Source organism: Phalacrocorax aristotelis, chromosome 2 (genome assembly GCF_949628215.1).
Source record: "Phalacrocorax aristotelis chromosome 2, bGulAri2.1, whole genome shotgun sequence".
NCBI classification, from domain to species: Eukaryota; Metazoa; Chordata; class Aves; order Suliformes; family Phalacrocoracidae; genus Phalacrocorax; species Phalacrocorax aristotelis.
The window spans coordinates 35,141,383-35,164,159 of NC_134277.1; the positions used below are offsets into that span (position 1 = coordinate 35,141,383).

Consider the following 22,777-nt stretch of genomic DNA (forward strand, 5'->3'; position numbering starts at 1 on the left):
GAGACAGTGGAAGTGATGTGTATTGACTTAGGGAGTCTTTGGGCACTGTCTTACACGACATTCTCATAGACAGTGTACAGAAATATTTTGGTCTGGGCTAAATTGCTACACAGTAGGTGCACAATTGCTTGCAGAAAATACTCCAAGACTTATCAATATTGTGTTTTCATACAGAAAGGATATATAATATAGAATTCTGCTGGGGTGTAGTCAATACCTGATACAATGCAACATTTTCATTCATGGTGTGGATGATGGAAGGAAGAGCACACTTACCAAATTTGCACATGATGCCAAAGTAGAATGGGCTGCAAGGGAGCTGAAGGATTAGAATTCAAAAGGACTTTGATAAATGGGAGAACTGGTCTGTAATCAATAAGACGAAACTTGATAAACACAAGGACCAAGTACTATACTGAGGCAAGAAAAAATCAAATGCATAAATACAAAACAGAGGATAGCAAGAGCACTGTAGAAAGAGACCTGGGCATTACAGTAAGCCACATATTGAATACGAGTCAACAGTATGATGTGGATGCAAAAACAGAAAAACTCATCCTGGGAAATTTTAATAGACGTGTCATATGCAAGACAGGGTTAGGAATAGTTTTTCTTAACTCGCCTTTCAGAAGTCTTAGTCTGATGTAGTTTAATAGGATAGTGCAAAAAGGTGTTAGAATAAGAGGAGGTTTAAAAGATGGAGAATGGTTGAAAAAGGGAAAGGATATATTTGCTCTAAAAAATAAAGGCCGATGGCAGGTGTGGAGGTAATATAACAACCTTCCAGTATGTAGAAGGTTCTCCTAAGCAGGGATCCCATTGATCTTCATTACACCGAGGACCGGATAAAACCTAAGTGGCTTCCATTGCAGCAAGAAAGGTTTAGGCTAAGATAGGAAAAACTTTTAACTCCAGGGATATCTATGGACAGAAATAGGTCACCTAAAGGTGTGTTATAATCTCCACCATTCAGGTTTCTAAGAACAGATTAGAAGAATACTTGTCAGAGATTCTCTGTTCCTTGGAGCAAGAAGCAAAGAGTATGAGCTCCTGCAGTTTTTTTCATTCCAGCTACTGTTGTTACAGTGTCAAAGAAACAGAAACTTGTAACTTAAATTAGCTTTTTTATTTTAATACTAAATACTTCCATGCCAGTTTCTGACAGGGACTTGCCCTCCTCATCTGCAAAAAGAAATTCATGCCCTGATGGTCTGCTCCTTGTAAGCACTAACATCTGCAGAGGGGTTAGACCTGCTGCTGACTTTGATCCATTTTCTCAAGACAGCTTAATGCATCTCTCGACGGCTGCAGGTCTTTGATTCCAAATATTTATCTTCTTTTGAATTTATTTCTGGCCACTTGAATTTTACATTTCCCCACAGAGTCCCTCTGATACACACATCAGCTACCGAATTCAGGTGCCGCTGTTCGTGACGATTCCTCCTGGCATCACTGGGGCTGCTGTTAATTCTTGCTAGACTTATTACTGGAATAAATTATCTAACGCAACATGTTTGCTGATTTCACCATTCTGCTGTGGTGTATTCAAATAGTTGCCAAGTTCATTTTAAGGATTTTATTTTCTTAAATATTTTGTCTTTGGTTTCATGGTTTTATGTCTTTGGACAGTCTTTCTGCAGTTAAGATCACTACACTAATCTTCACCATCGTGCAGCTACTGTGACAGAGGGAGTCAGCTGTAATTACTTCTTAAATCAGATCTCGTTTGTTACTTAGGACTAAATCTCTTGTGCACCAGCAAAGCTACCTACTGCTTAAAGCAGTCATTGGTGGCAACAAGAATTTGCTACTCTTAGTTATATCCTTCAGTGGCATTTGAGCCACTGATCCCAGGTACTTGATATGATCTCTTGCTACTAGTTTACTTCCATTTGTACCCTTCTTTGTGCACTTCTTTTAGAAGGGTTATTCTTCTACCACAAAACACCCTGAGACTTGGATCTAGATAAGAACGGAGTCTATGGATGGTGTTCTCAGTTCTCTTACCTCAGAAACTTCATTAAAGTAAAACTGTATCACATTGAAAAGTTGAGATTAGAAAATATATTTGAGAGTATGGAATATGCTTGTTTCGTCAACTTTCTTTTCTATTAGAGTTCAGGGATAAAATTCTATCTCACATTTTCCTATATACCTGCTGTACTCGTAGACTTGAATTTCCAGGTATTTTCATTTATTTTCTCAAACAAGAACCAGGATTGTTATTGACACATCTCTCATGCAGTTGTTTTTACATTTATTAATACAAGATTTGTGCAGAACTGAGTCATTGGTAGCATGTACAAAATTTGGAACACAAATTGCAAATTATGCAGAGCACAGGATATCCTGCTTATGCTTACGTGTATTGTAGGCACATTAACTAGTATCCTAGATTGCACTGCATCCCGCTATCCCATCCTCTGGTACTTTGTAAGCTGTCAGCACTGTTTCACTGCAGGGACTAGGGGACAGGGATCATGCTTCTGTCCTGGAAGTACCCAACCGCTTTGAAAAACTCGTACAAAATACCATGACCTGTCACCACACCCACCATCTGAGCCTCTTCATTTTTGCAAGACGAACTGAGCAAGAAGCATGTATCTGGGCACAGCAGCAGTGCTTTCTGTGGCAGCGCAGATGCATGCAGACTTCCTGAGCCAGAAGTGTTATTTCCTGCAGACAATGGGCCACATAAAGCAAGACTGCAAAGTTGGAGTTACATCAGACATGACTTTCTGTGTAATCAGATATTGTCACTGATGACAAAGACAGGATCCCTTTAAGCATCATGTCTGGCTCTGTGAGAAGGGTTCTGCAAACGCATGTGGGGCAGCTCAGCAGTGAAATGAGATTTCTAGAATGGGAAGTACAACATTAACAGTAGATATATGATAAGTTCAGCCCTTATTTGGTGAGATAATGACTAGCGTAACTGTGTTGTTGAACAAGTAGAGGAGGATAAATAGACATGTGGAGACCCAAAGCATAATTCCACTATTATCAGCATGGTGGCAGCATGTTGGGACTGGAAAAATCAACATCAAGAAATGTTATTTAGGAAATGAAAAAAACCCCATTTTGATAAGAAGCAGTAGCAGACTTTTCTTGGATACTTTCTTAGCTGCATGAGGGTCACTGAAGCGGAAAAAATACTCTCCGCATATTCAAGTCTCCATGGTCTAGATCAAAAGGAAGGAGTAATTGTATTGCAAGCTGTTGTAGATAACCGTGGAAGACAAAGCCAGTGTCCAGTGATTTAGCAAGGTGCATGATGTCTGGGTGACCTACAGCTCTCTCCCAGCCATGCTGATAGAAGCAGGCTGTGATCCCCCAAGTTCCCAGTCTGCTGAGACCAACAGGCTGACCCATCAAGAGCCACTGGTGACTGTGTCTGCACCCCAAAACCCAAGCACATGAGCTCATCTGTTGGCAATCTCCACTGAGGCCTTTTCAGTTACTGCTTATGCTGCTGTCAACTGGTAGCTGGATGTGCGTGCTCGTCCAGCTCAGAGAAAAATAATTGATCTTCTGTCAGACTTGATTCCACCTGTAGCTTTCCTACATTTTTTTACATATTTAACAGTATCTCTCTCCTAATTGTGAGGATGTGCATCCCAAGGTTTTTTTCTTTCCTACTTAATTTAGCACTGACAATGGTAGGTTACATCTCATTTTTGGCAATGGGGGATCTCTGGCTTGGGAGAAAGAAGGTAAAGTGTCTGCAGAGACTTAGATCTGTCACAAGTTAGGGACAGGAGGAGAGAAGCCAAAGACACTTCAGGACAACGACTAGTAGAATGAAGTAGCTCCTTGAGTTCAAAGTCTGGGCAAGAATTTATTTTAGTTTTCAAACTTGCAATAGGTCAAGCATAGAAAAGTGTACAGAAGAGAATGATCATTCCCTTAAGATACGCATCTCACCTTCATGCTGGGTGATGTGATTTTAGGTGGTGAAAACGCACGTCGTTGACTAAGCAAGGGGAAGCCCATCAATGAACTTCCTGCAGTTGATGTCCATGCTGTGTCCTTGGACATAGCTGTGACCTGTTACTGTAACAAGAAATACAGGCTGATGTCTTGGGTAACGTCAGGTGGATTCCACTTTTCTACTAAGCTAAAAGCTCACTTTTACAACATCTGATGCAATGTCACCCAATGGTCAGAGTTCATATGGTAATGTGGTGAGGAGCGCATGGGTCCTGTCTATAGTCACATTATTGCATAAATTCTGTTTGGAGAAAATAAATGCTTGATTCAGTGTCTGAGACATACCTGCTTTCTCATAATTACCGCCACATAGTTATGACATGAGAAAACCCTAGGAGAACATCAGGTGAGTGAGAAGCAGGTGCAATGGGTATAGATGTGGTAAAAGGGAAGGGGAGCTTTGTGTTACAAGTCAGGACCATGGCAGGCAGAACTGGAGCATTCATTTTTACCATTGGTCTTCCTGGAGGCAATACTCTTAACCCAGTCCTGCACCTTTTGAGGTTCCCCAGGCTGACGCATTTGGAAGGAAAAGACACTACGGAAGAATTCATGCCTTGGGTTCCCATGGTGTTGTCAATAGATGTTTTCCACAGAATCCAAGCAGGTCAAATACCTCTGACTTGCTCCACTTGGGATCATGTGGAACAGTGCCTAAGAAGCGTGCTTGCCAAGTACACAATTTCCACTGTGGCTCTGGTCCAGGCTGTCTGATCAGCAATGCTCTGCTGTCACCAAGTTCTTCAAACCTGCTGTTGTCGGAGCTGAGACAGCTTACAACAAAACACCAGATTCCAACAAGGGCCCAAATAAAAGAGGAAAAATATGCACCTAAACCTGTGTATATACAGGGAAGGCAATTTCTTGGAAACATCTGGGTTCCATGACAAAGCAGCATCAAGAGCAGAAAGGGAGCATGAAAGAATAGGCAAAAGAACCTTTGGGCTGGAGAAGAAGGTTCATTCAGAAATGTGGATATCTGATACCTGATCTTGCACAATCCTGCTGGATAAAAATTACTCCTTCGTTTGTTTATTTATATATTCTTACCCCCACCTTCAGTCAGAGTGGTCTTATACTAGTTCAACATCTAAGGGCTACAGCATTTTTAGTCTGCTACTAGCTACCCTACAACTGGATTTACAGTTTTGTGAAGCCACCATCTCATTACCGTCTCTGCTGTTCACAGCGGCTGGCCTCTCGGCTCCCCGTGTCCAAACGCAGCCTATGTAAGCGCTGGCAGATAGTAGAGAGGGTAACCAATGAAACTGGAGCACGCAGCCAGCTGCCTCTCCCTCCCCCTTCACGCCCCCCTCTTTTTTTTTCTTTGAAAAGATATTTAGGTGTTGCTCTGTTCAGCACTACAAGCCTCACTGTGCTCAGTAGAGCAATGCCTAAATACGTTCAAAAATATCAGTCAGTGTGTTAGGTGAAAAATCAATGAACACTAAGGATAACTTAGAGAGCAAGCCAGAAGTGACATAAAAGATGATACAAGATATTCTGGGAGCTTAAAAAAGAAAGAAGCAAAAAGCAAAACACAGGTGGTGAATTTTGGTAGAAGAATATTTTTGGGGTGGAGAAAATAGTGGGTATTAGAACCAAGAAAGAAAAGTAGCAAAAAATAACGGGACAAGCAAAATCCAGGAAAGTAATGTCACAGAGGAAAAAGCTGGAGAAAATAAAGAAAATTAAATCAGGGTACTAAGGAGTGTCATCAAAAGATTAGAAAACCAGAAACAAAATGTAGAAGAACTGAGAAACAAAAGAGACAGAAGACTGCACATAGAGATACAGAGAAAGGATAATTAAAATATTAAAAACAAGGAGCTAACCTCTTTGTAATTAAACAAGATACATATACACTACGAGAGATACCAAGCAGTAGAACCTCAGCACTTAGTGGATTCTCTAGTTTGGGCTGTTGTGCAAACCAGCCACCCTCATGTGATACTACATCTAAGCTACATCTTGCCAGGAACCTCACATTTTGGTGGGTCTCTGCTCACCCACACATTTCCATACTGTGCTCTCTTCCTGGGTGTCAAGATGCTTTTAAAGTTCTGAGCCTGAAGGAAGGTGGTGATGAAAACTTGTTGCTTAATTTTTCCCTATTTCTGATATTTTTCTCTCATCTATTCCAATAGCAGTTGGGACTCCTGTGCCAACAAACACACATCCTCAGACCTAATCCTACTTCCATGCAATTCAACAGGTGATTTCTGCTGACTTCTGTGAGAACCCGCAGAGAACAACCAGTATCACAGTGCAGAGGGTATGTACTGGTTCATGTGGGAACAATGCTGAAAGAGGCAGGCTCAGAAAGCTTAACTTGGCAGAAAGAATTTCAACAAAAGTGACATTTGGAATTTGGGAAAGAGTAGGTGGTATAGGAGTAACTGTGGATGGTAAAAATATATAAAAATCATGATGCCCCTACTGAAACCACCTACACCACCAACATCTTTTATCTGTCGCTTCAATCACTCGCTTTTACTCTTTGCACCCTAGAGCCAGATTCTCAAAAGCACTGTACCTATGGCCTCAGATGCAGTGGAATCCAGTGAAAGTTCAAAAGCTTCCATAGGACTTAAAACACCTGTCTCTCATTAAAAAAAAATGGCCTTGCTAATACATTTGCCCATTCTTCATGCAACCTCTCATTCAGGAGGTGCTCTGTACTCCACCTCTCAGAGCCCCAAGCACACGGGCAGGCTAGGGTGCCCTGACCACCCTTGCTCAGGACCCCTGCCCATGTCTGGGGGCCAGGAGCTCCACCAGAGCTCAGACCTGGCCCCAGACCTGGCCCCATGGTGGAGGTGGCTCCATCTCCTGCTCATCTGATGACCACTGACCATTGGCAGGTCCTGTCACCACCCTGGCCCTGTTCAGATGTGGGGAGCAGTGCCCTGCTTATGAGGACACTGCCCGGCTGGGGTCTCCTCGGTAGCCAGCTCCTTCCCAGGACAGCCCCGCTCGTCCTGCTCCCCAGCACTGCCTAGAAGGCACTGAGATTTGGCTGAGCTGTAACTGCAAGATAATACCATATGCTTATCCGAACGCAATTTATTCTGCATTTGTAAAGTCATTTCTTGATGCACCTACTCATGACCCGCGTATTCTGCATACAACACCTGATAACAGCCTGTGCCATGTTTATTTCTGGTCATTTTCTTACTCTATAACAGACAAGCTTGATATTTCTACATTTCCTGTCTTCCAGAGGGCGTGCCAGAGGCCTGGGACAGAGATTGAGGGCATCCTCATCCCTTTCACAGCTGACACCATTGGACAGCTGGTAAAGAAATTCTTTGGTGCTTTTGCCACCAACTTGTGGTTAGTAAGTGTGAAGTACTACTTTGCAAAGAATTTAGGCATGTAGTATAGAAAATAGAAACCGACAGATCAGCACGAGTACTGCTACAACCCAATTTCTTCCAAATTTGAATGGTGTTAGCAGTCTTTGCCAGGCTGCCAGTTTTTGGAGATCTATTGTCTCTGGCACCGCACCGTGCCATGCCACGCCACAGCCACGACCAGTTTCAGTCTCTCCAGCCGCCTTTCCAAACCAGTCAGGTTGAGTGGGCAACACCAGGGCCCGCTCCCGCAGGGAACGGGCAGTACAAAGAGTGGACGAAACCAACAGCAGACCATAACTTCTCAGGTTTTAAGGCAACGACGACCCTCCCCACCCCCGGGCTGCCGAGGGCTGACCCCCCGCTCCGTGAACCCGCAGCGAGGCCACGCAAAGAGCTGACCCGCCCCACCCCCGCGGCCCGCCTCTCCGCGCATGCGCCAGTTCCGCTTTGCGCGCCCCGAGCCCGCGCTGCCACCGCCGCCCACCTCCCCAGAACTACACGTCCCGGCGTGCGGCGCGCGCCAGCCACCGCCGCCGCGGCTGAGCCAATGGGGAGGGAGGAGGCCGGTTGCCGCCCCCTCGCCCCCGGCTGCGGGAAATATCCCCAGCAGGTGTGGAAGAAATGCGCGGGCCGCCCTTCCCCCTCAGCCTCCCTCCGGGCCGGGCGCGCAGGCGGAGGGCTGGCTCTCGAGGCTGTTACAAAGGAGTAGCGGAGAGAGGGGCCTGGCTCCCATGTGGAAACCACGGGGGCCTCTCCTCCTCCTCCTCCTCCTCCTCCTCCTCCTCGTCCTCCTCCTGCCTCTCCGGCCGGGCTGGAAGCGGGGGGAGAAGCAGGGGAGGAGGGGATCCCGTTAGCGGGGTACAGCGCGGAGGGAGGGGGTAGCGCCTCAGGGGAAGCTGTGGCGCGACTTCCCGCGCGCTGTCAGTTACGAGCGTGTGAGGCGGGCAGGTGCCACTGGGTTGGCCGGCTCCGCGCGGTGTCCCCGCCCTCCCTACCGCCGGATTTGCTAGCGGCTGGCGAGCGCGCGCTGTCAATCAACGCCCGAGCGGCGGCGGGCAGTCCCCACGGGGGAGGGGAGGTTACGGCTGTGTCGGGCCCCGCCCCCGCGGCGGCCGGGCCCCGCCCTTCGCCTGCCCTCCCCTCGCGCTGTCAAGAGCGGCACGAGGGCGGGAGCCAGGGCCGCCTACCCCCACCAACACCAGCCCCGACCCCGAAGCGCGCGCGCCTCTGCAGCCACGCCCCCTCTCGGCCGGCGCGCGGCACGGGCGGCCTGAAGACGAGGAGGAGAAGGAGGAAGGCTCTCCGCCTGCCCCGCTGCCTGCCGGGGCCGGGCTCGCCAGGCGCCGCGTCCCGCCCCCGCCCCGCCTCCTGTGCCTCCGGCGTGGGGAGCCGGGCTGAGGCGGAGAGGGGCGGCCGCGAGGCCGGCGGCTGGGCTCGGTTTCCTGCTCAGTGGGCGTCAGCCGGGCCCCGCCGGGCCCCGCCCCCGCCGCCGCCCGCCCGCCCTCCCCCTCGCCGCCCGGCCGGCCCGCAGCTGTCACTCAAGGCGGCGGGGCTGAGGCCGGCGGCGGCGGCGGGCGGAGAGAGAGGCAGCTACGCCACAGCCCAGCGGCGGCCATTCGTGGAAAAATAGGCCGTCCCGCTCCTCCCAGCTCCGGCTGCGACCGGCCTTCTCCCCGCTACCCCCACCCCACCCTCCGCCTCCTCCTCCTCCTTCTCCTCCCCCCTAGAGCGGCGCCTCAGCGGGGCATTAATGCGGGATGAGCGGTATGTAACCCCCTCCCTCTCTCCCTCCTGTGCACACCCCTCCCTCCCTCCGCTCCTCCCTCCACCCTTCATCCCCCCTCTATCCCGCCCTCCCGGGTTCCCCCTTTTCTTCCCTGCTTCTCCCCCGTCTTACCCCGCTCTGCTCTTGCCGCCCCTCCACCCATCCGTGCTGCTTCCTCGTATGCCCCCTTTCTTCTCTTCCTCCCCTGCCTGCCCCTCCGACTTGCCTCCTCCGTACCTCCCTCCTCCATTCCCCCTTTCTTCGCTAACCCTCCCTCCTGTGCACATCCCTCCCTCCTTCATTCCTCTTTTCCTCCCTCTTTCCCTCCCATGCACAACCCTCCTCCTGCCCCCTAAAGCATCGACGGCCACTGAGTGGCCGTCGATGCTTTAGGGGGCAGGAGGAGGAGGAGGGTTGTGGGTGGTTTTTTCCTGCTGTCTCTGGGAGAGGAAACCAAACCTCCCCTTTCTGGGTGTTAACTCTCCAGCCCCCATGGGTTGGGTTTCAAACCACGTTTCTTAGGACTCGGTCTTTTGTAATAATGATTTGCACTGTTGTTTTTATGAAGAGGTAAAGGCGACAAGCTGGGAACCGAAAAGGATATGCTCGTAGCTTTTGTTATTGTATAAATGAAGGTGAATAATTAACCTGTTACACTTGATATTTTTGCAGATCAAAAGAAGGAGGAAACTATGCCCACAGAGGGAGAGAAATCTCCTGAGGCAGAGAATAGCAACAATAATAATAAAAAAGGGAAAACTGGAGGCTCACAGGTAAAGCACACACACCCGAAGAGGGGGGTGCCCAAACTATTAACATTTAAAATTAAATGTTCAGCTAAAGGCATTTCCTGCTCAGGGCATCTTTCTTCGGGTTGGATGAAACATGGTTGGGTGCAACATTTTTGTTGCCTGGACATGTTTTGGGTGGGTTTTTTTTGTTTGTTTGTTTTTGTTGCATTTTGTGGTGATCAGCTGCTTTCCATGTAACAAGCATTTTAAAATTTTTTCATTATTTTAGGGGAAAAGAAAAAGACTGGATTGAGGATGAGGTTGAGGTCCTGGCTGTCACATATTCATTGATAATCAGGGGCTTGATGTTAAAAGAGTATTTACCAAAATACATACTTCCTTATTCAGCAGTATCATTGGTCTCTATGCAGAAGAACTTTTTTTATTTCTGCTTCCTGTGTAAACCTTAATGCTTACTTTTCTGATGGTTCATATTCATGCTCTTCTGAACCTGTTCTGTTTTCTGTCTTTATGGATAGGATTCTCAGCCTTCACCTCTCGCTTTGCTAGCAGCCACTTGCAGCAAAATAGGAACTCCTGGTGAGAATCAAGGAACTGGACAGCAGCAGATTATTATAGATCCAAATCAAGGTTTGGTGCAGCTTCAGAATCAGCCACAGCAGTTAGAACTGGTAACAACTCAGCTTGCTGGAAATGCTTGGCAGCTTGTTGCTGCTGCTCCTTCTGCTTCAAAAGAAAATAATGTTGCTCAACAGGGATCTTCTGTTGCCTCGAGTGCAGCAAGTCCCTCCGGCAGTAACAATGGAAGTACATCTCCTTCAAAAACCAAATCGGGCAATTCTTCTGCAACAACCCCTGGACAACTCCAAGTCATTCAAGTACAAAATCCCAGTGGTAGTGTCCAATACCAAGTGATCCCACAGATTCAGACAACAGAAGGTCAACAACTTCAGATCAATCCATCTAATGCTACTGGTCTACAAGACATACAGGGTCAAATTCAGCTTATTCCTGCAGGGAATAATCAAGCTATCCTCACAGCTGCAAATAGGACAGCTTCGGGGAACGTTATTGCTCAAAACCTAGCAAATCAGACAGTTCCAGTCCAAATTAGGCCTGGTGTTTCCATACCACTGCAACTGCAAACTATTCCTGGTACTCAGGCACAAGTTGTAACAACATTACCTATAAACATTGGTGGGGTAACCCTGGCATTGCCTGTGATAAACAACGTGGCAGCTGGAGGAGGTTCTGGTCAAGTTGGCCAGTCTACCGAGAGTGGAGTTTCTAATGGAAATCAGCTAGCATCTACACCTGTCACTTCCGCCTCTGTTAGTGCAATGCCAGAGTCTCCTTCCTCATCTTCCACTTCTACGACCACTGCCTCAACATCTCTGACTAGCAGTGACACGCTAGTAAGCTCTGCAGAAACAGGCCAGTACACAAGCACAGCAGGCAGCAGTTCAGAGCAGACAACTGAAGAACCTCAAACAACTGCTACAGACTCTGAAGCCCAGAGCTCCAGTCAGCTTCAGTCCAATGGACTACAGAACGTCCAGGATCAGTCGGGTTCCCTTCAGCAGGTCCAAATCGTAGGTCAGCCTATTCTGCAGCAGATACAGATCCAGCAGCCTCAACAGCAGATTATTCAGACCATTCCTCCACAGTCATTTCAGCTCCAGTCAGGGCAGACTATACAGACCATCCAGCAGCAGCCTTTGCAGAACGTTCAGCTGCAGGCAGTGAGTCCAACTCAGGTGCTCATCAGGGCTCCAACTTTAACACCGTCAGGGCAGATTAGCTGGCAAACTGTACAGGTTCAGAATCTGCAAAGCCTTTCAAATCTTCAAGTTCAAAATGCTGGGTTACCCCAACAACTAACCATTACCCCTGTGTCTTCAAGTGGTGGCACAACCATCGCCCAGATTGCACCAGTGGCTGTTGCTGGTACCCCCATCACCCTGAATGCTGCCCAGCTTGCTTCAGTACCTAATCTTCAAACAGTAAGTGTTGCCAACCTGGGTGCTGCAGGTGTTCAAGTTCAAGGAGTTCCTGTTACCATTACCAGTGTTGCGGGTGAGTGGTCTGACAAAGTTTTGGGTTTGTTTTCTTTTGGGGGTTGGCTTTTTTTTTTACTATTGCAAGAATACCAGAAAGTTTTAAATTAATACTTTTTTTCAGGATTTTCCATAATAAATGTTAAAGTCTTAACTGTGAGGAAATATCTTACACTTACCACTAAAATTCAGATTTTAAAATAGCTGACACTTCTAAACATTAAGCTAATATTATCCATTGTGTCAATTGAAATGGAACTGTTCATATTTGATAAATTATCCTTAAATTATCCAGTTCTCCATCATATTAAAGACTTGTAGGCTTTGGGAGCATACATGAGACTTTCCTGTTAGAGCTTTGATAAGTTTGAAAAACACAACCAAAAAGTTTTTTCCAACCAGGCAGTATTCCTAATATCTGCATGGGGGATGTAGGATGAGAAATGTGACAGTAGGTGAACTGGGGTATCTTGTGTCATGGCATGCGTCTGTATGGAACTCTGTTGTATTCTGCACTAGCTCCCAAAGTCGTTCCCTTAAAAGTTTGAGTTCTGCAAAGAGATTGAGTGGAATAAGGTATGCTTGCCTACAGGATAGTTCCTGTGACTTGTGTTTTTTAAAAAATAAAAACAACTGGTAACTGTACCTCAGTACTTGCTGATGAACTTTCGATATGTATTATGAAATGCCTGTTCAATTATGCTGGTTTAATAGTTGGGAAAGGAGCTCTCAGCTGGATAACAGAGCTTAGTTCTAAAGTAAATTCTGTGCAAGGTCTCTGCGGTGTCCCAAAAGGGCAACTCTATACATGAAATTTGCAAACTTTTAACATTTCAGTTAAAACATGATTTAGGGGTTCTCTCTGTCAGTTTGATAACTGCTTACATGAGCTTGGTTTTACTTCATACAAGTAAAAGTCTCCTGTTGTAGTAGTTACAATAAACTCTTGTATTAACAGCAACCCCACTATAGACACAGTTGTTTAGTATGAAACTGTAAGAAAAAACCCTCATGTTTAACCACTGTCCAGTCTGCATAAACAAATGGTAGTATCATATTGACTCTTAATGGTTTTTTTTATAATCATATGCTATGATATGAAATGTTTAACTGACAAAGGATTGTTCCCTTTAGTTGAAACATTTTTGAGGAGACTAAACATAGTTTGCCATTGGGAGAATTTAATCTGCTATGGTACTCTTTGGTGCTCAATGACACGTTGAAATACTAAGAGCTGGGTTGGATGCACTAAACCTGGCTTACTTAAGGAGTGTTACAGAAATGTTTAGCTGTAATCTGGGTAATCAGAATTAAACACAAGGTCAAGATTTAATGGTTCACAGAGAAGTTTGTCAGCTGGAGCTGACCAGCTGCTACAATATCTTGCAATTCAATTTGCCTTGGAAAAATTTTTTCTTGATGGGAAGGTGCTGGTTGACTACTGTTGTTAGACAGAAGTTCCTCCTTTGGTAGGGGACTTCTCACAGGAAGCCTGCTTTGGGAACAGCCTAGGTTTGGGAGTGCAGGAGGAACTGTTCTGCATGCAGTTTTCTCCTGCTTACTAATGGTGTACAACTGTTTAGTACACACTAATAGGTATTAGAGCAAGAGATTCTGAATATAATCTTACTCAGTTATCTCGTCTGCACCTCTGACTGCGTGTGATTCCTTTTTGAAAATAAAGGGGTTGAGATTTGTAACAGGATGAAAGAAGGGGAATGATTCACAAGTACCGTCCTGGAGAAGCCAAGCCTTAGTCATCAGGGTTCATATGTTAACTAAACTTAAGCTTTGTGACCATTGGATTCCCCTCCACCTTTTTTTTATTATTTATAATCCAGGTAGGCCTTATGGCTGTTTCTGTAGCACTTACAGTTTTATGCTAGCAGCAGTGAATTCTCTGACCTTTTCACCTTTTCTCCATTCCTTCATGTATAAGATACTGTTTCCGCTTCCCGAGGCTTGAGGTTATGGAGGAAGAACAAATTTTGAGAATGTGAGAGATCGGTTATAATTTCTTTATCTTTTTTTATCTCTACTTCTCTCCTGTGAAACTTCCTGGTGCTTCACTTTGGGAATGGGAGACATGGTAGCATGGAAAGGAGAGTGAAGAGGATGAAGTGCAGTCCTTAATGCTGTATTAAGTATTCAAGGAAAGAATGGTTATGAAATAGAAGATTACAAACATGCTGAAATATAAACTTTGCCACTTGTAAGGAATAAACTGCCTTGATGAGCTCCTTCCTCAGATTTGCTGGTTTTTATTTGAAATGGTTATTATTACAGTAAACCTTTTTTTTTAAAAAATAAACCGCTTAGTTACCTCAACATCTGCAGACTGGTATTTCCATTCTCTTTATGCAGTACCTTGCAGTACCTAAGCTTGTTGGTGTGAACTCTTCTGTACATAAATTGAACTCTCCAGAAGTGGAAAGCACTACAAATGAGCAGTAGAGTAGGTGTTAGAAATGAGATGTACAGAGAATGTCCAGAAAGCGTGAGGGAAAAGAGTGAGTCGTCCTATGCGTTGATTCAGGCTTTCTAACTTTATTAGGAAAAAAAAGTTACGTTGTTCTTCAAGCAAACCCAACTGATCAAGCCAGTTGAGATACAAGGGGAAAAAAAACAACTATCACAATAAGTATTTATGTGAAATAATTGTTCTTTTAGTTGTATTGTATTTCTGTTTCACGAACATTGGTTTTCCTAGTTATTTCTACAATGGGGTAATTTAGGTGCCTTTTTCTTAGTTTTTCAGTAGCAAATGAGATAATATAACAATAGAACTCTAAATTAACTGCAAATAACAAATTCTTAGCTTAAAATTATTATTGAAATGTTAAGCTATAAATACATTTTATTTTGGGAAAGTCTCCTTTTTTTTTTCCTCTCTCAAATGGATTTTAAATTCCAGAAGAGAAATATTTCACCTTGGGAAGAAAAATATTAATATCTTCAGTATTTTGGTCTGCTCTTTATAACCTTTGTTACTTGAAGGCTCTGGTCCCAAGGTGTGTAGGCTCTATTGTAAACCAAACAAGATGAATAAGTGTGTGTGAGCTTTTTTTGTTGTGTGTTTTCACTTAAATGTTCAAACATTGCTCTTGGTCAGTATCACACTTTGGGTTGTATGTAGTCAAAAAGCAGGGCAAAGCAGAGAAGTTCTCACATCCTTTCACTTTCTGGCCTGAGGGCAAACTTGTTCAATATCAGTGATGTTGAGGAAAATTACTTTTTTACCGTGAGAGTGACCAAGCACTGGCACGGGTTGCCCGGGGAGGTTGTAGACTCTCGATCTTTGGAGATATTCAAAAGCTGTCTGTGACATGGTCCTGGGCAACCTGTTCTAGGGGGCCCTGGCTGAGCAGGGGGGTTGGACCAGATGGCCTCCAGAGGTTCCTTCCAACCTCTGCCAGTCTGTGATTCTGTGATACTTCGCTGAAATGATGTACAAAGTGTCAGCCAAAGGAGTAATTAAATGTACAGAAGAAAGCTGGGTGAGGAGATATAAACTAAGTATCTGAGCTTTAAGAACTGACCTTTAAACAATTATTTAAGAACTAATTGAACAATGGACTACGTAAAAGCAACCATGTTTACTTGAACATGCAGGGATCTACAAATACCTGCTTTGCTGTAAGATCAGTGCCTGTCATGGCCTTTAAGCAAGCTAGTTCTGTACAAAGTAAAATGCATTTCTTCTGTGCTGTGTGAATTGTTTTATACATGATTCCCTGTGGAATGGGATAACCTTTAATGTTAATAGGTGGTGACTTCCTGAATTTTTCCCCTATGAGCTTGGGGACAAGCAGGTACTGCACAGTTGCCTTGTCTTTTTGCAAGGCTTCTGACGTGATAGCTGTAGATGCAAGTTCAGAAGATTTCTGTTCCCCCCGCCCACCATCACTTTCTTAAAATAAGGTATCCTTTGCCTTTTTAAAGCTTATTTTCAGGCCATTTTATTTGTCCGGATGTGTTAATTGACAACACAAATGACTGTGTGGAAGGAACTTGTTTTAGTACTGGATGGTTCTATGAAAAATATGTAGTTCATAAAACCATTTCCTTTTGGTGGGCTAAGTTTCTATGTCCCTCACACATTGGGCTTGGAGTATATTTGTTTTAGGAATAGCATGGAATGTGAACATTTGTGGATGGTGAAGAATATGGGGTGAGATAAAACAGACCAGTTAAACTGTAATGAAATGCTGAGTATTAATGGCTTCCCTGTAAAAGTTTTGTGTTTTGCCTGTAGGATTTGTTTCACTGGAGCCCTCAGAAGAGGTTGTAAGTTTTTTCTGAACTCGTTCATTGTTTTTGCTGATAGTGGGAATCTAGTGGTGGTGGTAAAGGTGATGTCTTTTTAGAATAATTCCCTGTTTCTTACAAAAACAAAAAATAGATCAGACTTGTATCTACCTTGATTATACATCTTGAAGTAATTTTGTTACATCATGGTGAAGGTGTTTGTGCCTTACAGAACTGTATGAGAGCCTTTTCTTTAAAAATAGTGAAAAATATTACTTGTATTGTATGTATTAGTCTGAGCTTTGTTAGTTGCTTTAGGCAAAAGTTGCTAGATTCTATCACCTTGCAACTCAAGTTCAAGCCATTTTAAGATGAATGGTGACATGGCCTGAATTATGGGGAATTTGGAGTTCATCCACCAAAATAACCTGGAGGAATGACTTCTGTCTGGTGGAACAGTCTGTTGCCTGGCAATATTGGAACTGGAGTGTTTTAAGTCTTTTGCAGTGATATGCTGTGGACTCTAAAACAGTTATTAATGACAATGAAGTACAATACCAAGTGTTCTTATTGGGACACTTTAAAAACATAATGAACCTTGCTCTTCTGTTTCAAAGTCTGTAGTAATGTGAATTGCTAAGGCATTTTTCTCTTTGACCAGCTATTTTCATTGCATGACTATTAGTAGTTACACAATTTGTCAGTACCTCCAGGTCTCCTCCTGTTTTCTTGTGCCTTTTCTCATTTGTCTACATCCAACTTCATCCTGTCTTCCCTTTTCCTTCTTCAGTAACATTTCTTGTATGACAGTCTTATGTTTTATGACTTGGTATTCAAAGACTGAGGACATTGCTTAGAGATTACTGTCATTCTGGTTCAAACTTTGCAGAGGTGTTTGAAACATTCTACCAAATTCTTTAAATGAGAATAAAATGATACATAAGATTAAATGCATGTAACTCAGGAACAGCGACTGGAAAAAGGGAAACATCACCCTTATTTTTAAAAAAGGGTAAAAAGGAGGACCCTGGGAACTACCAGCCAGTCAGCCTCACCTCTGTGCCTGGTAAGGTCATGCAACAAATCCTCCTAGAAGATAAGTCAAGGCATATGGTTGACAGAGGTGATTAGAGGCAGCCAGCATGGCTTCACGAAGGGCAAATCATGCCTGACTAACATGGTGCCCTTCTACGATGGAGTGACTGTGTTGGTAGGTAAGGGAAGAGCAGTTGATATCATCTACCATGACTTACGTAAGGCCTTTGACACAGTCCCATACAATAGCCTTGGAGGGATATGGGGTTTATGGGTGGACTATCAGATGGATAAGGAATTGACTGGATGGCTGCATTCAAAGAGTTGCCATCAGTGGTTCAATCTCGAAATGGAGATTAGTAATCAGTGGTGTCCCTCAGGGGTCTGTACTGGGACCATTGCTGTTCAATATCTTTATTAATGACATAGTGGGATTGAGCATACCCTCAGCAAGTTTGCAGATGGCACCAAGCTGAGTGGAGCGGTGGACATGCCTGAGAGATGGGATGCCATTCACAGGGACCTGAACAAGCTTGAGGAGTTGGCCTACGTGAACCTCAAGTTCAACAAGGCCAAGCACGAGGTCCTGCACCTGTGTTGGGGCAATCCTCAGTATCAATGCAGACTGGGTGATGAATAGATTGAGAGCAGCCCTGCAGTGAAAGACTTCGGGATATTGGTCGGTGAAAAACTATATGAGCTGGGAATGTGCGCTTGCAGTCCAGAAAACCAACCATATTCTGGGCTGCATAAAAAGAAGCATGGCCAGCAGGTCAAGGGATGTGATTATCTCCCTCTTCTCTGCTCTTGTGAGACCCCATCTGTAGTACTGTGTCCAGTTCTGAGGCTGCCAGTAGAAGACAGACATGGACCTGTTGGAGCGGGTCCAGAGGAGGGCCACGGAAGTGATCAGAAGGTTGGAACATGTGTATGAAGAAAGGCTGAGAGACTGTGGGTTGTTTGGCTTAGAGGAGAGAGGGTCTGGGGAGACCTTACTGCAGCCCTTGAATATACAAAGGGAACTTACAAAAAAGACTGAGAGATACTTTTTAATAAGGCTTGCCTGTAGTCACAGGACAAGGGGCAGCAGTTTTAAACTGAAAAAGGGTAGGTTTAGATTGAATATAAAGAAGAAATTCTTTACTATGAAGGTGGTGAGGAGCTAGAAGATATTGCTCAGAGAAGCTGTGGATGCCCCATCCTTGGAAGTGTTCACGATCAGGTTGGACAGGGCTTTGAGCAACCTGATCTGGTGGAAGGCGATCCTGCCTACAGCAGGGAGGTTGGAACCACATGATCTTTAAAGGTCCCTTCTGACCCAGACCATTCTATCATTCTGTGAATATGAGTGTCAGCCATCTGACCCTGCCTGATGCTGACTGCAGGTAATGCATACAAGAATAATCTATTCAGATACTCTTCTCACCCTTCAGCAATCTGCAGCTCAGGTCTTCTTGAGCCAGAAGTGGGATTTTGTAATTATTTTTTTAATATTTAATAATACTTGATGATTTCTTCCATGAATTTGTCTTTTTTGAGTCTGTGTAAATTTTTTACATGTCAATACTTGTCTGCAATAAGTTGTCTTAATTGTTGTATAAGACATTTTTATTTAACTCCTGTATTATGAAAAATTAAATTATCTGATTCATCTTTATAACACTCAGTCTTCTGTTATCTCTACCACATATGCTGGTTACTGAAGGAGGGGAAGGTGTTTAGTCTGAAGTCCTAGAATATTACTTTTATGTTGTTGAACGAAAGAAAATGCATTTTCATAACAACACGTAACCTTTGGGTCTCCTTGCTCATGTTAATGTAATAGTAAGTATGCACAGAAGCAGAACTCGGTGACTTGTGTAGCTAAGCAAGGAGGGATGCCTGTAGGTGGTAACAAGGTGAAAAGGATTTAAAATAGCCACAGTATATACAAGCAAACTGGCAAATATAAATACCAAGAGCGGAAGTCGAATGAGCTCAGTGATGGTGGTTGCATGATCTTTTTTTTTTTTATTAACATCCAGTGTTTCCCTGGATGTTCATTGGCAAGCAAGCTGCAGCAAATAGCTTGCAGCTTGTTTCTTTCGAGGTATAGAATCTGCAGTAAAAAAGATAAGTACAAAGAACTGAGCTATTTTCCACAAAAACAGAGGAAATACAGGACTTTTTTTCTTAGTTTGTTACTTCATAGTGTGTTACTTGGCATTTTGAGGGTGTAGTTGGGAGGAGTATAGAAATTTAGCATACTTTTTTCCAAAGTCATGGAAGGTCACTTATAACTGTTCTGAGGTTGCCTTGAGCTAAGAATTATTGCAGAACCAGTGCTCTAAATATTGTAGCACTGGCATCCTTTTTGAATGCTTCAGAGTAATTATAGGAGAAGCATTTAGTCTTCTAATGACAAAATTGCTTTGGTTGTGGGATTTTCTTGAACTGAAATTCAAAATAGTGGCACAAACAATTTAACAACAAACAATGCTGGTGAAGCCAAAGGTTTGCCTTGGTGATGGTGGCTCAGAAATAAAATATCAATATACTGTTCTTGAATTTGATGCATAAGGAATGCACAGTCTACCTGTTCAGCTAAATTGCCTACTTGAATAACCTGGTAAAAACGCTTTAGTAAAACAAGGCTTTTCTGCCTGACCTGTGAGTAGCAAGGCATGACTTCATCATCACTTCTGGATAAAGTGGGAAGGGGAAGCATTTCAAGTACCAACTTTGCTCATAATTGTGAGGTGAAACAGGTTTCTAATGAGCCATTTCTGTGCTATTAACTTCAAGAATTAAATGCAAGTTCTTAAGTCTTCAGGGAAGAATGTTAGTAAAACTGTATTTTCCTACTAGAGTATGCAGCCTTATAAACATGTTTCATCAGTACAGGTGCACTCTCTGAGAATATCAGGTTTTGCCATCCCCTCTTTCATTCCCTGTTGTTAGAAATCAGAGCATATAGAGCAGGAAATGAATTGACTGAACTTTCGTGTTCAGAAAATGTCAAGCAAGCAAACTGAGTGATACTGCACATCTTCATCAGCCTGTTAGTAACTTCTTTTGAAGGGTGCTTAGATCTGCAGTAAGCCAACCTTCTTGTTCTTCCATTACCACCTGGGGCAGGTGGATGGCGAAAAGCATATTCAAAATCTGATTTCATTAACATCCTCAGTGTAACTTAAATTATGGAGTACTTCGCTTCATGTGATTTTGGTATTGCTAGATAAGATAAATCAATTCTTACTGTTTTAATAGATTAGAAGTGTTTAATGGTGATTGTTGAAAAATCTAACTGTATATGGAATGGGATGTCATGTTCTAAGGGGAATGTTAATGTCAAGTATAAATGTTATTATTGAAAACCAACTGTATTTTTCAATGGTCAGTGATTTGAATGGACACAGTTAAAAGTTGTTTTATTCATATGCTGTAATATAGTAGCTTTGTAAGTAGTCAGGACTGCATAACAAAATGTAATTTTTATAATGAATAATTTGCTCTTGTCATGACATTTGCACCAAAGCATCTGGATATCTGCACTCTCACAAAATGTAGCTTCTCAGCACTCCCTTAGGTTAGTTTGAGCCATAGTTAAATGGATTTCTATATGCATCCATTCTTAGGAATGCAGTTTCAAGTGTTGTTTAATACTACTGACAGTGGCTAACAGTCATATACATTAATCAGCGGGTTACTGGTAAACATGTTATCACAACATGCATAATTAGTCTTAATAGATTGGCAGATGAGTATCATTTTGTTGTAAAGAGAAAATTATCAGTTAGTATCCTTCTGTCTAAATGAACTTGGGATACATGTTAGGTACAAGTCTGATATGCCTTAATTCTACAGTATTTTCAAGAGATGTGACCACTTTTTACTTGAGCAAAATACTGAAGTCTAAGAAATACAGGCCTAGGTTGTCTTGTTTCTTTGGTCATTAGGAAGTAACTCTGACTAAAAAAAATCAAGCTCTTCACTATGTTCTGAACCAAAAGGGAAGACCAGGTAAGATTAAGCATACCATTTTATAGGCATAACAATATTACAGAAGAAAATGGCAGAACTTCTAATGGTTTGGGTCTTGGAGATTTATATGACCCTTCTTTTACGATTCTATAATATGTAGCTTTGTTGGTCCTTGCCTGATGAAGGCTGTAATAAAGTTACAGTTTTACATCTTTAATAAACAAATTAGTCTTCATACTGGTTAGCCTACCTACCCATAGGCTGTTATAAAACCAAGGCTTGTGTCTGATGTTTAGTCTTACTGTAAAAAGTCTTTAAAAATGTTTTATGAATCTTGTTTTTCCTGATAACTTTTAATCACCTTGCCAGTGGATTTTTTTATTCTGAATAAATTGTCCACTGCTATGCAACTTAACTTAGTTTTAAAGTCAGCTGTCTTCCTTTCTCTTGAAAGGATCTTCCATTTTCCACGTATGTACCTGTTAACTAATCCCTCCTGTGCATAGAGGCGTATTTATTTTTATCTTGATCAATATGAAGATAACATTTCATATAGCCAAAACATTTACTTCAAGGACATTTATGAGCCTTATAATCAAGCGTAAAATATGTAAGCTAGCTAGCTAAACTGTAGTCAAAAACCCCATAAAACCTGACAAAAAAAAGCCTAACACCCCATCCCCCACCCCCCCAAAAAAACCCCCAACCAAACAGAAAACAGAGTACTGGAAATGTAGCTTGCATTTTTTTTCATGTCTGCCTCTTTCTGTCCTTTCAGGATTAGGCTATCACTATTTCAATGGTAATATACAGAAATTGAACTGAGATGTCTGAAAAACATGCTTCCTGAGACCAGTGTTTTAGTTCTCGTATGGCAGAAGTGTGTAAGTTAGGCATTTCTGGGCTTTTTGTGTTACAGTTTGTCAGGTATTGAGCTCCTCTAGTCAGACTGTAGAGACTAACATTCAAAAAGTTCCTTTCTAGCCCTACCCCTGTTTCAGAGTTAAGAGTTGCAGAATAGAACTGGGCCACGTTCTGTTGTAGGTGTAAGATGTAGAATAACCTGAAAGTTGGGGCAGGGTGATGGGGTAGAGGGAGATGTTCCATTAAAAGTAAACTTAAAAACTTCAATTTCTTAGATCTTCTACTAGTTTCCATGCAGTGCATCTGACATTCTGTAGCACAGCTGGTACTTGAGTTTTCAGTTATCTATTTGCTGTAAGGTTCAGTATGCAGGGAACTACTTGTGTTCATCTGCAGAGAAGTGTTCTTGAACACTCATCCTAAATACGCTTTTCTTTTTGACTGGTTTTTCAATGATGATGAAAATCAGGGTTTTTTGGAAGGGTCTCTTGCCTTAGAAGTAGTGTAACAAGTTATTTTTCTGATTCCAACTCCTTCTGTAGAATACCTAATAAATTGACTTTATTTTCTCTCCATTTGAAGCCACGGCATCCAGAACAACCAGAGGCCTTGCCTGCCTTTGACTGAAACCTCTACTTGGTTGTGCAAGACTAAGTTTTGTGAAGCTGTACCTCCGTAGTTGATTTTTGTTGTTTCTGTATAGGTCTTCCTGTGTTGTATTTGTGGTAGCTCTTTCTTATGTTT

At 43.2% G+C, this 22,777-nt stretch overlaps 1 protein-coding gene and 1 long non-coding RNA gene across 4 annotated transcripts in view; one reads left to right on the forward strand and one right to left on the reverse strand.

Moving 5' to 3' along the window:
* On the reverse strand, positions 1-9,364 carry LOC142052634 (uncharacterized). 2 transcript variants are annotated; one of them, XR_012658920.1, is made up of 3 exons: positions 9,247-9,364; positions 3,925-4,053; positions 1-2,676 (listed from the first exon to the last, which is right to left on the reverse strand). It is a non-coding gene; the product is annotated as an uncharacterized LOC142052634 (long non-coding RNA). The 2 variants fall into 2 exon arrangements; XR_012658919.1 differs by lacking the exon at positions 9,247-9,364 and adding an exon at positions 5,162-5,336.
* The window catches only part of SP4 (Sp4 transcription factor), a 27,434-nt gene continuing 13,190 nt past the window's right edge, over positions 8,534-22,777 (forward strand). The window contains exons 1-3 of one of the 2 annotated variants that reach the window (XM_075083009.1): positions 8,534-9,113; positions 9,787-9,887; positions 10,385-11,942. In XM_075083009.1, coding sequence (XP_074939110.1) covers positions 9,107-9,113; positions 9,787-9,887; positions 10,385-11,942 — 1,666 coding nt within the window. In that variant the 5' untranslated portion in view covers positions 8,534-9,106. Of the gene's footprint in view, positions 9,114-9,535; positions 9,750-9,786; positions 9,888-10,384; positions 11,943-22,777 lie in introns of those variants that run through there. The other variant, XM_075083010.1, reaches the window with a different exon arrangement.